Consider the following 12,741-nt stretch of genomic DNA (forward strand, 5'->3'; position numbering starts at 1 on the left):
GCCAAGGCGGAACAAAAAGCAGAGCGGCGATGGCCTCGGCCACGAAGATTCTTCACTGGGCGGAAAGACATGCCAGCGCTCTGTCAGCGGTCTTCATTCCAGGAGTGGACAACTGGGAAGCAGACTTCCTCAGCAGAAACTATCTCCATCCAGGAGAGTGGGGTCTTCATCAAGAGGTCTTTGCAGAAGTGACAAGTCGTTGGGGAGTTCCTCAAGTGGACATGATGGCGTCCCGCCTCAACAAGAAACTTCAGAGATTTTGTTCCAGGTCGAGGGACCCTCAGGCGATAGCGGTAGACGCCCTAGTGACACCGTGGGTGTTTCAGTCGGTCTATGTGTTCCCTCCACTTCCACTCATTCCAAAGGTGATAAATTATAAGAAGAACAAGGATTCAGGCGATCCTCATTGTTCCAGATTGGCCAAAAAGGGCTTGGTATCCAGATCTTCAGGAATTGTTCATAGAAGATCCCTGGCCTCTTCCTCTTTGGGAGGACCTGTTACAACAGGGGCCGTGCGTGTATCAGGACTTACCGCGGCTGCGTTTGACAGCGTGGCGGTTGAACGCCAAATCCTAGCCCGAAAGGGTATTCCCAGTAAAGTCATTCCTACACTACTTCAGGCTAGAAAAGAAGTGACGGCAAAGCATTACCACCGTATTTGGAGAAAATATGTGTCTTGGTGTGAATCCAAGAAGGCTCCTACGGAAGAATTTCACCTGGGGCATTTGCTCCATTTCCTACAAGCAGGTGTGGATGCAGGCCTAAAGTTAGGCTCTATTAAAGTACAGATTTCGGCCTTGTCGATCTTTTTTCAAAAAGAATTGGCCTCCCTTCCAGAAGTTCAGACCTTCGTAAAAGGCGTGCTGCACATCCAACCTCCCTTTGTGCCCCCAGTGGCACCATGGGACCTTAACGTGGTGTTGCAATTTTTGCAATCACATTGGTTTGAATCTTTGCGCAAGGTTGAGTTAAAATTGTTGTTGGCCTTGGCGTCTGCAAGGCGAGTGTCTGAGTTGGCGGCTTTGTCTCACAAAAGCCCTTATTTGATTTTCCATGCTGATAGAGTGGAGTTGAGAACCCGCCAGCAATTTTTTCCAAAAGTGGTTTCATCATTTCATATTAACCAGCCAATTGTGGTGCCAGTGGCTACTGACGCCTTGGCAGAGTCAAAGTCTCTCGATGTGGTCAGAGCTTTGAAGATCTATGTCGCCAGAACGGCGCAGATTAGGAAAACAGAGGCTCTGTTTGTCCTGTGGGCTCCCAACAAGATTGGGGCTCCTGCTTCTAAGCAGACTATTGCGCGCTGGATTTGTAATACGGTTCAGCAGGCTCATTCTACGGCAGGATTGCAGTTACCGAAATCGGTGAAAGCCCATTCTACCAGAAAGGTGGGCTCATCCTGGGCGGCTGCCCGGGGAGTCTCGGCGTTACAACTTTGCCGAGCTGCTACTTGGTCGGGTTCAAACACCTTTGCGAAGTTTTACAAGTTTGATACTCTGGCTGAGGAGGACCTCTTGTTTGGTCAATTGGTGCTGCAGAGTCATCCGACTCTCCCGCCCGTTCTAGAGCTTTGGTATAAACCACATGGTTCTTTGAAGCATCCTCTAGGACGTATGAGAAAATAGGATTTTAATACCTACCGGTAAATCCTTTTCTCTTAGTCCGTAGAGGATGCTGGGCGCCCGTCCCAGTGCGGGCCGTATCTGCAGTTTGGTTATAGTTACGCTCATGTTGCGTGGAGTTCAGTCAATCTGTGACTGTTGTTGGTCATGCCGTTGCATGCATTGTTGTTGAATGCCATGTTGTACGGCGTGTTAGTGGTGTGAGCTGGTATGTATCTCACCTTAGTTTTAAATAATTAAATAAATCCTTTTCCTCGAAATGTCCGTCTCCCTGGGCACAGTTCCTATAACTGGAGTCTGGAGGAGGGGCATAGAGGGAGGAGCAAGTTCACACCCATTCAAAGTCTTATAGTGTGCCCATGTCTCCTGCGGATCCCGTCTATACCCCATGGTTCTTGAAGCATCCCCAGCATCCTCTACGGACTAAGAGAAAAGGATTTACCGGTAGGTATTAAAATCCTATTTCTCTGACGTCCTAAGTGGATGCTGGGACTCCGTAAGGATAATGGGGAATAGCGGCTCCGCAGGAGACTGGGCACAACTAAAAGAAAGCTTTAGACTACTGGTGTGCACTGTCTCCTCCCACTATGACCCTCCTCCAGACTCCAGTTAGAATCTTGTGCCCGGCTGAGCTGGATGCACACTAGGGGCTCTCCTGAGCTCCTAGAAAGAAAGTATATTTAGGTTTTTTATTTTACAGTGAGATCTGCTGGCAACAGACTCACTGCAGCGAGGGACTAAGGGGAGAAGAAGCGAACCTACCTGACTGGAGGTAGCTTGGGCTTCCTAGGCTACTGGACACCATTAGCTCCAGAGGGATCGAACACAGGACCCAACCTCGATCGTTCGGTCCCGGAGCCGCGCCGCCGGCCCCCTTACAGAGCCAGAAGCGAGAAGTGTTCCGGAAAATCGGCGGCAGAAGACTTCTGTCTTCAACAAGGTAGCGCACAGCACTGCAGCTGTGCGCCATTGCTCCTCATGCACACCTCACACTCCGGTCACTGATGGGTGCAGGGCGCTGGGGGGGGGGCGCCCTGAGGGCAATATAATACACCTTGGCTGGCAAATCTACACCATATATAGTCAGGAAGGCTATATAGGTGTGAAAATACCCCTGCCAGAATTCCTGAAAAAGCGGGAGAAGTCCGCCGGAAAAGGGGCGGGGCTACCTCCCTCAGCACACTGGCGCCATTTTTCCCTCACAGCTCCGCTGGAAGGACGCTCCCTGGCTCTCCCCTGCAGTGTCAAGCTACATAAGGGTAAAAAAGAGAGGGGGGGGCACTAAATTTAGGCGCAGTATATATAATATAAGCAGCTATAAGGGAAAAAACACTCATTTATAGTGGGATCCCTGTGTTATATAGCTCTGGTGTGTGCTGGCATACTCTCTCTCTGTCTCCCCAAAGGGCTTTGTGGGGTCCTGTCCTCTGTCAGAGCATTCCCTGTGTGTATGCGGTGTGTCGGTACGGCGGTGTCGACATGTTTGATGAGACTTATGTGGAGGCGGAGCAGATGCCTATAAATGTGATGTCACCCCCTGCGGGGCCGACACCTGAGTGGATGGTTATGTGGAAGGAACTACGTGACAGTGTCGACTCCTTACATAAAAGGTTTGACGACATACCAAATATGGGACAGCCGGCTTCTCAGCCTGTGCCTGCCCAGGCGTCTCAAAAGCCATCAGAGGTTCTAAAACGCCCGCTACCTCAGATGGCAGACACAGATGTCGACACGGATACTGACTCCAGTGTCGACGACTATGAGACTAATGTAACTTCCAATAGGGCCACACGTTACATGATTGAGGCAATGAAAAATGTGTTGCACATCTCTGATGTTACCCCCGGTACCACAAAAAAGGGTATTATGTTTGGAGAGAAAAGATTACCAGTAGTTTTTCCTCCATCTGAGGAATTAAATGAAGTGTGTGAAGAAGCGTGGGCTTCCCCCGATAAGAAACTAATAATTTCTAAAAGGTTACTAATGGCGTACCCTTTCCCGCCAGAGGATAGGTCACGTTGGGAAACATCCCCTAGGGTGGATAAAGCGCTCACACGCTTGTCAAAGAAGGTGGCACTACCGTCTCCGGATACGGCCGCCTTAAAGGAACCTGCTGATAGAAAGCAGGAGGCTATCCTGAAGTCTGTATATACACACCCACAGGTATTATACTGAGACCAGCTATTGCTTCAGCATGGATGTGCAGTGCTGCAGCTGCGTGGTCAGATTCCCTGTCGGAAAATATTGATACCCTAGACAGGGACACTATTGCTAACCGTAGAGCATATTAAAGACGCAGTCTTATACATGAGAGATGCACAGAGGGATATTTGCCGGCTGGCATCTAAAATAAGTGCAATGTCCATTTCTGCCAGGAGAGGGTTATGGACTCGGCAGTGGACAGGTGATGCAGACTCAAAAAGGCACATGGAAGTTTTGCCTTATAAAGGTGAGGAGTTGTTCGGGGATGGTCTCTCGGACCTAGTTTCCACAGCAACTGCTGGGAAATCTGCATTTTTACCCCATGTTCCCTCACAGCCAAAGAAAGCACCGTATTATCAGGTACAGTCCTTTCGGCCCCATAAGGGCAAGCGGGTTAAAGGCGCGTCCTTTCTGCCCAGAGGTAGAGGGAAAAAGCTGCAGCATACAGCCAGTTCCCAGGAGCAAAAGTCCTCCCCCGCTTCCTCCAAGTCCGCCGCATGACGCTGGGGCTCCACAGGCGGAGCCAGGTACGGTGGGGGCCCGTCTCAAAAATTTCAGCGATCAGTGGGCTCGCTCACGGGTGGATCCCTGGATCTTTCAAGTAGTATCTCAGGGGTACAAGCTGGAATTCGAGACGTCTCCCCCCCGCCATTTCCTCAAATCTGCCTTGCCAACAACTCCCTCAGGCAGGGAGGCAGTGATAGAGGCAATTCACAAGCTGTATTCCCAGCAGGTGATAGTAAAAGTGCCCCTACTTCAACAAGGACGGGGTTACTATTCCACAATGTTTGTGGTACCGAAACCGGACGGTTCGGTGAGACCCATTTTAAATTTGAAATCCTTGAACACATATATAAAAAAATTCAAGTTCAAGATGGAATCGCTCAGGGCGGTTATTGCAAGCCTGGACGAGGGGGATTACATGGTATCGCTGGACATCAAGGATGCTTACCTGCATGTCCCCATTTACCATCCTCACCAGGAGTACCTCAGATTTGTGGTACAGGATTGTCATTACCAATTCCAGACGTTGCCGTTCGGTCTATCCACGGCTCCGAGGGTCTTTACCAAGGTAATGGCCGAAATGATGATTCTCCTTCGAAAGAAGGGAGTTTTAATTATCCCGTACTTGGACGATCTCCTGATAAAGGCGAGGTCCAGGGAGCAGTTGTGGGTCGGGGTAGCACTATCTTGGGAGGTGCTACAACAGCACGGCTGGATTCTAAATATTCCAAAGTCACAGCTGGTCCCTACGACACGTCTACTGTTCCTGGGGATGGTTCTGGACACAGAGCAGAAAAAAGTGTTTCTCCCGGAGGAGAAGGCCAAGGAGCTGTCATCTCTAGTCAGAGGCCTCCTAAAACCAAAACAGGTGTCGGTGCATCACTGCACGTGGATCCTGGGAAAGATGGTAGCTTCCTACTAAGCAATTCCATTCGGCAGATTTCATGCAAGAACCTTTCAGTGGGACCTGTTGGACAAGTGGTCCGGATTGCATTTTCAGATGCATCGGCTGATAACCCTGTCTCCAAGGACCAGGGTGTCTCTGCTGTGGTGGCTGCAGAGTGCTCATCTTCAAGAGGGCCGCAGATTCGACATACAGGACTGGGTCCTGGTGACCACAGATGCCAGCCTTCGAGGCTGGGGGGGCAGCCACACAGGGAAGAAACTTCCAAGGACTATGGTCAAGTCAGGAGACTTCCCTACACATAAATATTCTGGAACTGAGGGCCATTTACAATGCCCTAAGTCAGGCAAAACCCCTGCTTCAAAACCAGCCGGTACTGATCCAGTCAGACAACATCACGGCGGTCGCCCATGTAAACCGACAGGGCGGCACGAGAAGCAGGACGGCGATGGCAGAAGCCACAAGGATTCTCCAATGGGCGGAAAATCACGTGTTAGCACTGTCAGCAGTGTTCATTCCGGGAGTGGACAACTGGGAAGCAGACTTCCTCAGCAGGCACGACCTCCACCCGGGAGAGTGGGGACTTCATCCAGAAGTCTTCCAACTGATTGTAAACCGTTGGGAAAGGCCACAGGTGGACATGATGGCGTCCCGCCTAAACAAAAAGCTAGAAAGATATTGCGCCAGGTCAAGGGACCCGCAGGCGATAGCTGTGGACGCTCTAGTGACACCGTGGGTGTACCGGTCGGTTTATGTGTTCCCTCCTCTTCCTCTCATACCAAAGGTACTGAGGATAATAAGGAGAAGAGGAGTAAGAACTATACTCATTGTTCCGGATTGGCCAAGAAGAGCTTGGTACCCGGAACTTCAAGAAATGATCTCAGAGGACCCATGGCCTCTGCCGCTCAGACAGGACCTGCTGCAGCAGGGGCCCTGTCTGTTCCAAGACTTGCTGCGTTTGACGGCATGGCGGTTGAACACCGGATCCTGAAGGAAAAGGGCATTCCGGAGGAAGTCATTCCTACGCTGATTAAAGCTAGGAAAGAAGTAACCGCAAACCATTATCACCGCATATGGCGAAAATATGTTGCGTGGTGTGAGGCCAGGAAGGCCCCAACGGAAGAATTTCAGCTGGGCCGTTTCCTGCACTTCCTACAGTCAGGGGTGACTATGGGCCTAAAATTGGGTTCCATTAAGGTCCAGATTTCGGCTCTATCGATTTTCTTCCAGAGAGAACTGGCTTCACTACCTGAAGTTCAAACTTTTGTTAAGGGAGTGCTTTATATTCAGCCCCCTTTTGTGCCTCCAGTGGCACCTTGGGATCTCAACGTGGTGTTGGATTTCCTAAAGTCACATTGGTTTGAGCCACTTAAAACCGTGGAATTGAAGTATCTCACGTGGAAAGTGGTCATGTTGTTGGCCTTGGCTTCGGCCAGGCGTGTGTCAGAATTGGCGGCTTTGTCATGTAAAAGCTCTTATCTGATTTTCCATATGGATCGGGCAGAATTGAGGACTCGTCCCCAATTTCTCCCTAAGGTGGTATCAGCCTTTCATCTGAACCAACCTATCGTGGTGCCTGCGGCTACTAAAGACTTGGAGGCTTCCAAGTTGTTGGACGTAGTCAGGGCCCTGAAAATGTATGTTTCCAGGACAGCTGGAGTCAGAAAGACTGACTCGCTATTTATCCTGTATGTGCCCATCAAGTTGGGTGCACCTGCTTCAAAGAAGACTATTGCTCGCTGGATCTGTAGTACGATTCAGCTTGCACATTCTGCGGCTGGACTGCCGCATCCTAAATCAGTGAAAGCCCATTCCACGAGGAAGGTGGGCTCTTGGGCGGCTGCCCGAGGGGTCTCGGCTCTACAACTTTGCCGAGCAGCTACTTGGTCGGGGTCAAACACATTTGATAAATTTTACAAGTTTGACACCCTGGCTGAGGAGGACCTAGAGTTTGCCCATTCGGTGCTGCAGAGTCATCCGCACTCTCCCGCCCGTTTGGGAGCTTTGGTATAATCCCTATGGTCCTTACGGAGTCCCAGCATCCACTTAGGACGTCAGAGAAAATAAGAATTTACTCACCGGTAATTCTATTTCTCGTAGTCCGTAGTGGATGCTGGGCGCCCATCCCAAGTGCGGATTGTCTGCAATACTTGTATATAGTTATTGTTTAACTAAAGGGTTATTGTTGAGTTATCTGTTGAGAGGCTCAGTTGTTATCATACTGTTAACTGGGTATTGTATCACGAGTTATACGGTGTGATTGGTGTGGCTGGTATGAGTCTTACCCGGGATTCAAAATCCTTCCTTATTGTGTCAGCTCTTCCGGGCACAGTATCCTAACTGAAGTCTGGAGGAGGGTCATAGTGGGAGGAGCCAGTGCACACCAGTAGTCTAAAGCTTTCTTTTAGTTGTGCCCAGTCTCCTGCGGAGCCGCTATTCCCCATGGTCCTTACGGAGTCCCAGCATCTACTACGGACTACGAGAAATAGAATTACCGGTGAGTAAATTCTTATTTTTATCTGCTATTCTAGTTGATCCAAGGAATGGTGAAAGTAGCAATCAGAAGAACCTATCCAATTCAAGCATGCAGGATGATCTACCCTCTTACGCAAACCAGAGTGGTCTGGGTGAATCTTCCACAATCATTGGTGGTGGATTGTTCAGTAGTAAAAAATTTTTGGTGCTGGGTTTTGTTGAGGAAGATGAAGCTTGTATCATAGACATAATAAAGAAGAATGATGGGAAAGTGCTATCTACACAGAAGAGAATCATCGCTGATTATGCTTTGGTGCCTTTATTGGGCTGTGAAGTGGAGGCTACAGTTGGAGAAGTTGTGACTAATGCCTGGTTGGTAAGAAACAACATCTAATAACATTTTAAACAGTATCTTAAATTATCATAGCCTTTTAATAATGCCAGATAGCAACAAGTTCATACTTTTCTAGTAGATGTCATTGTACTTTTATAAAACAACCTAATGCAAAAACTCATTCTTGGGTGTACTGGTGAAAATAGTATATGGTGTGAGGAGTCTGGCACTTTTTCAAGACTGCTGCTTAAACTCTTGCTCCTACAACTCGATACCCCGATTGTATGAGCCAGCATGAGATGGCATTCCTTTATGCTGGGATGTTAGCCTTGCTTATTTTTATAGTGTTTAAGTGTTTTATTATCAAGGAGCAGGAAGATGGACAAAACTCACGGTCACCTGCTGGCACTGGTAAGTAGGCTCAGGGACAGCTGCCTGTTACAGGCAGTTCAACTGTGGAGGCTTAGGTCTTCCATTCTTGCGAGGCCTTAGGGGGAGGTTCCAGCACTGCTCCTCCTTTTGCACAATTCTCAGCTAGAATGTCCAATAAAAAGTATCCCCTTGAACACTACACAGTGTCTCTGAGGCAGCAGTGTGCATGTAAGCAGATAAGTGTTCTGTGGCCAACAGCCTATAACTCTCCTTCTCCATCCCTACAATTAAGACTACAGGGAAGTTTAGAGAGGGTAGAATTAGGAAAGTAGAAATTGTGTTTTTCATAAAAATCATTACAAAAAGTACAAAGTAAAATTTCTTTGTGAGGCGTCCATAGACAAGATTACCCTTTCTGCCAGGGGTATGGTTTCAGTGGAGAGGACAGAGGACTGTTTGCATGTTTAGGTGGTGGAACCACAATCAGTTATTTGGCAAGACTTACTGTTGAGATCACTTTTCATCAAGACCAGAGAACAAGAGGTTTAACTTCCTCTCAACAGCACTTGAAATCAGTTTCCAGGAATTATAATGCATATACTTCAAGGCAATCCATTCAGGAGTAAGAAAAGGAAGCCTTGGCATCATCTTTGTTTGCTCAACTTCCAATGATTTCTGAAGTTTGCATACTTTCAACTTATCAAGAGGTCTGGTCTCTGACAGTCTATGGAATCTGCAGTACACCTTTGAGTTAGCAAGGCAACCGGCACAGTTTATGGCAGCCCGAACTCACACAGAGCTATTCGTGGCCCCATATGGGGATCTCGGCTGAATTCGGCCTGCAAGGGGTGTGAGATGCTGTTCCTTTGCTGGCATTGAAATGCTATGGCAGATCACACCCATCCCATCTAATTGGCTTGACACCTTTTGAGTGCGTTCTACAGGGCAACACCAACCTCCTGTGCACACAGGGCTTAGGCCTCAGAAGATGACCTCTGCATGCAACATCTTCTGGATGCTCTGTTTTAAGGAAAATCTATTTTACGGCACTATATATTTCTCTGACGTCCTAGTGGATGCTGGGACTCCGTCAGGACCATGGGGAATAGCGGCTCCGCAGGAGACAGGGCACAAAATTTAAAAGTTTGACCACTAGGTGGTGTGTACTGGCTCCTCCCCCTATGACCCTCCTCCAAGCCTCAGTTAGGTTTTTGTGCCCGTCCGAGCAGGGTGCAATCTAGGTGGCTCTCCTAAAGAGCTGCTTAGAAAAAGTTTGTTAGGTTTTTTATTTTCAGTGAGTCCTGCTGGCAACAGGCTCACTGCAACGAGGGACTTAGGGGAGAAGAAGTGAACTCACCTGCGTGCAGGATGGATTTGCTTCTTAGGCTACTGGACACTAGCTCCAGAGGGACGATCACAGGTACAGCCTGGATGGGTCACCGGAGCCGCGCCGCCGACCCCCTTGCAGATGCCGAATAGAGAAGAGGTCCAGAAACCGGCGGCAGAAGACGTCTCAGTCTTCATGAGGTAGCGCACAGCACTGCAGCTGTGCGCCATTGCTCTCCGCACACTTCACACCAGCGGTCACTGAGGGTGCAGGGCGCTGGGGGGGGCGCCCTGGGCAGCAATGTAATATACCTATTCTGGCTAAAATATCACATATAGCCCCTGGGGCTATATGGATGTATTTAACCCCTGCCAGGTTTCAAAAAAACCGGGAGAAGAAGCCCGCCGAAAAGGGGGCGGGGCCTATTCTCCTCAGCACACAGCGCCATTTTCCTGCCCAGCTCCGCTGCGAGGAAGGCTCCCAGGACTCTCCCCTGCACTGCACTACAGAAACAGGGTAAAAACAGAGGGGGGGGGGCACTTATTGGCGATATTTATAATATTTGAGCTGCTATAAAGGGGAACACACTTATTAAGGTTGTCCCTATATATATTTATAGCGCTTGGGTGTGTGCTGGCAAACTCTCCCTCTGTCTCCCCAAAGGGCTAGTGGGGTCCTGTCTTCTATCAGAGCATTCCCTGTGTGTCTGCTGTGTGTCGGTACGTGTGTGTCGACATGTATGAGGACGATGTTGGCGTGGAGGCGGAGCAATTGCCTGTAATGGTGATGTCACCCCCTAGGGAGTCGACACCAGAATGGATGGCTTTGTTTATGGAATTACGGGATAGTGTCTGCACGCTACAAAAGTCTGTTGACGACATGAGACAGCCGGCAAACCAGTTAGTACCTGTCCAGGCGTCTCAGACACCGTCAGGGGCTGTAAAACGCCCTTTACCTCAGTCGGTCGACACAGACCCAGACACTGACACTGAATCCAGTGTCGACGGTGAAGAAACAAACGTATTTTCCAGTAGGGCCACACGTTATATGATCACGGCAATGAAGGAGGCTTTGCATATCTCTGATACTGCAAGTACCACAAAAAGGGGTATTATGTGGGGTCTGAAAAAACTACCTGTAGTTTTTCCTGAATCAGAGGAATTGAATGACGTGTGTGATGAAGCGTGGGTTACCCCTGATAAAAAACTGCTAATTTCAAAGAAGTTATTGGCATTATACCCTTTCCCGCCAGAGGTTAGGGCGCGCTGGGAAACACCCCCTAGGGTGGACAAGGCGCTCACACGTTTATCCAAACAAGTGGCGTTACCGTCTCCTGATACGGCCGCCCTCAAGGATCCAGCTGATAGGAGGCTGGAAAATACTCTAAAAAGTATATACACACATACTGGTGTTATACTGCGACCAGCAATCGCCTCAGCCTGGATGTGCAGTGCTGGGGTGGCTTGGTCGGATTCCCTGACTGAAAATATTGATACCCTGGATAGGGACAGTATTTTATTGACTATAGAGCAATTAAAGGATGCGTTCCTTTATATGCGAGATGCACAGAGAGATATCTGCACTCTGGCATCAAGAGTAAGTGCGATGTCCATATCTGCCAGAAGAAGTCTATGGACACGACAGTGGTCAGGCGATGCGGATTCCAAACGGCATATGGAAGTATTGCCGTATAAAGGAGAGGAATTATTTGGGGTCGGTCTATCGGATTTGGTAGCCACGGCAACAGCCGGGAAGTCCACCTTTTTACCTCAAGTCCCCTCCCAACAGAAAAAGCCGCAGTCTTTTCAGCCACAGTCCTTTCGTTCCTATAAGAACAAGCGAGCAAAAGGACATTCATATTTGCCCCGAGGCAAAGGAAAGGGTAAGAGACTGCACCAAGCAGCCCCTTCCCAGGAGCAGAAGTCCTCCCCGGCTTCTGCAAAGGCCTCAGCATGACGCTGGGACCTTACAAGCGGACTCAGGGGCGGTGGGGGGTCGCCTCAAGAATTTCAGCGCACAGTGGGCTCACTCGCAGGTGGACCCCTGGATCCTGCAGGTAGTATCTCAGGGTTACAGGTTGGAATTCGAGAAGTCTCCCCCTCGCCGGTTCCAAAAGTCTGCTTTGCCAACGTCTCCCTCCGACAGGGCGACGGTATTGGAAGCCATTCACAAGCTGTATTCTCAGCAGGTGATAGTCAAGGTACCCCTTCTACAACAGGGAAAGGGGTATTACTCCACGCTATTTGTGGTACCGAAGCCGGACGGCTTGGTAAGACCTATTCTAAATCTGAAATCTCTGAACCTGTACATACAAAAATTCAAGTTCAAGATGGAGTCACTTAGAGCAGTGATAGCGAATCTGGAAGTGGGGGATTTTATGGTGTCCTTGGACATCAAGGATGCTTACCTTCATGTCCCAATTTGCCCTTCACACCAAGGGTACCTCAGGTTCGTGGTACAAAACTGTCATGATCAGTTTCAGACGCTGCCGTTTGGATTGTCCACGGCACCCAGGGTCTTTACCAAGGTAATGGCCGAAATGATGATTCTTCTTCGAAGAGAAGGCGTATTAATTATCCCTTACTTGGACGATCTCCTGATAAGGGCAAGATCCAGAGAACAGCTGGAGGTCGGAGTAGCACTAACTCAAGTAGTGCTCCAACAGCACGGGTGGATTCTGAATTTTCCAAAATCCCAACTGATCCCGACGACACGTCTGCTGTTCCTAGGGATGATTCTGGACACTGTTCAGAAAAAGGTATTTCTTCCGGAGGAGAAAGCCAGGGAGTTATCCGAACTAGTCAGGAACCTCCTAAAACCAGGGACAGTGTCTGTGCATCAATGCACAAGAGTCCTGGGAAAAATGGTGGCTTCTTACGAAGCGATTCCATTCGGCAGATTCCATGCACAAATTTTTCAGTGGGATCTGCTAGACAAATGGTCCGGATCGCATCTGCAGATGCATCAGCGGATAAAATTGTCGACAAGGACAAGGGTCTCT

The 12,741-nt window shown here is 49.2% G+C and overlaps 1 protein-coding gene across 1 annotated transcript in view; it reads left to right on the forward strand.

The window, feature by feature from the left end:
* The window catches only part of TOPBP1 (DNA topoisomerase II binding protein 1), a 238,014-nt gene that overhangs the window by 57,916 nt on the left and 167,357 nt on the right, over positions 1–12,741 (forward strand). The window contains exon 11 of the mRNA XM_063922375.1: positions 7,764–8,083. Within this exon, the coding sequence (XP_063778445.1) occupies positions 7,764–8,083 (320 nt within the window). The remainder of the gene's footprint in view (positions 1–7,763; positions 8,084–12,741) is intronic.

This window comes from Pseudophryne corroboree, chromosome 5, assembly GCF_028390025.1.
Source record: "Pseudophryne corroboree isolate aPseCor3 chromosome 5, aPseCor3.hap2, whole genome shotgun sequence".
Lineage (NCBI taxonomy): Eukaryota > Metazoa > Chordata > Amphibia > Anura > Myobatrachidae > Pseudophryne > Pseudophryne corroboree.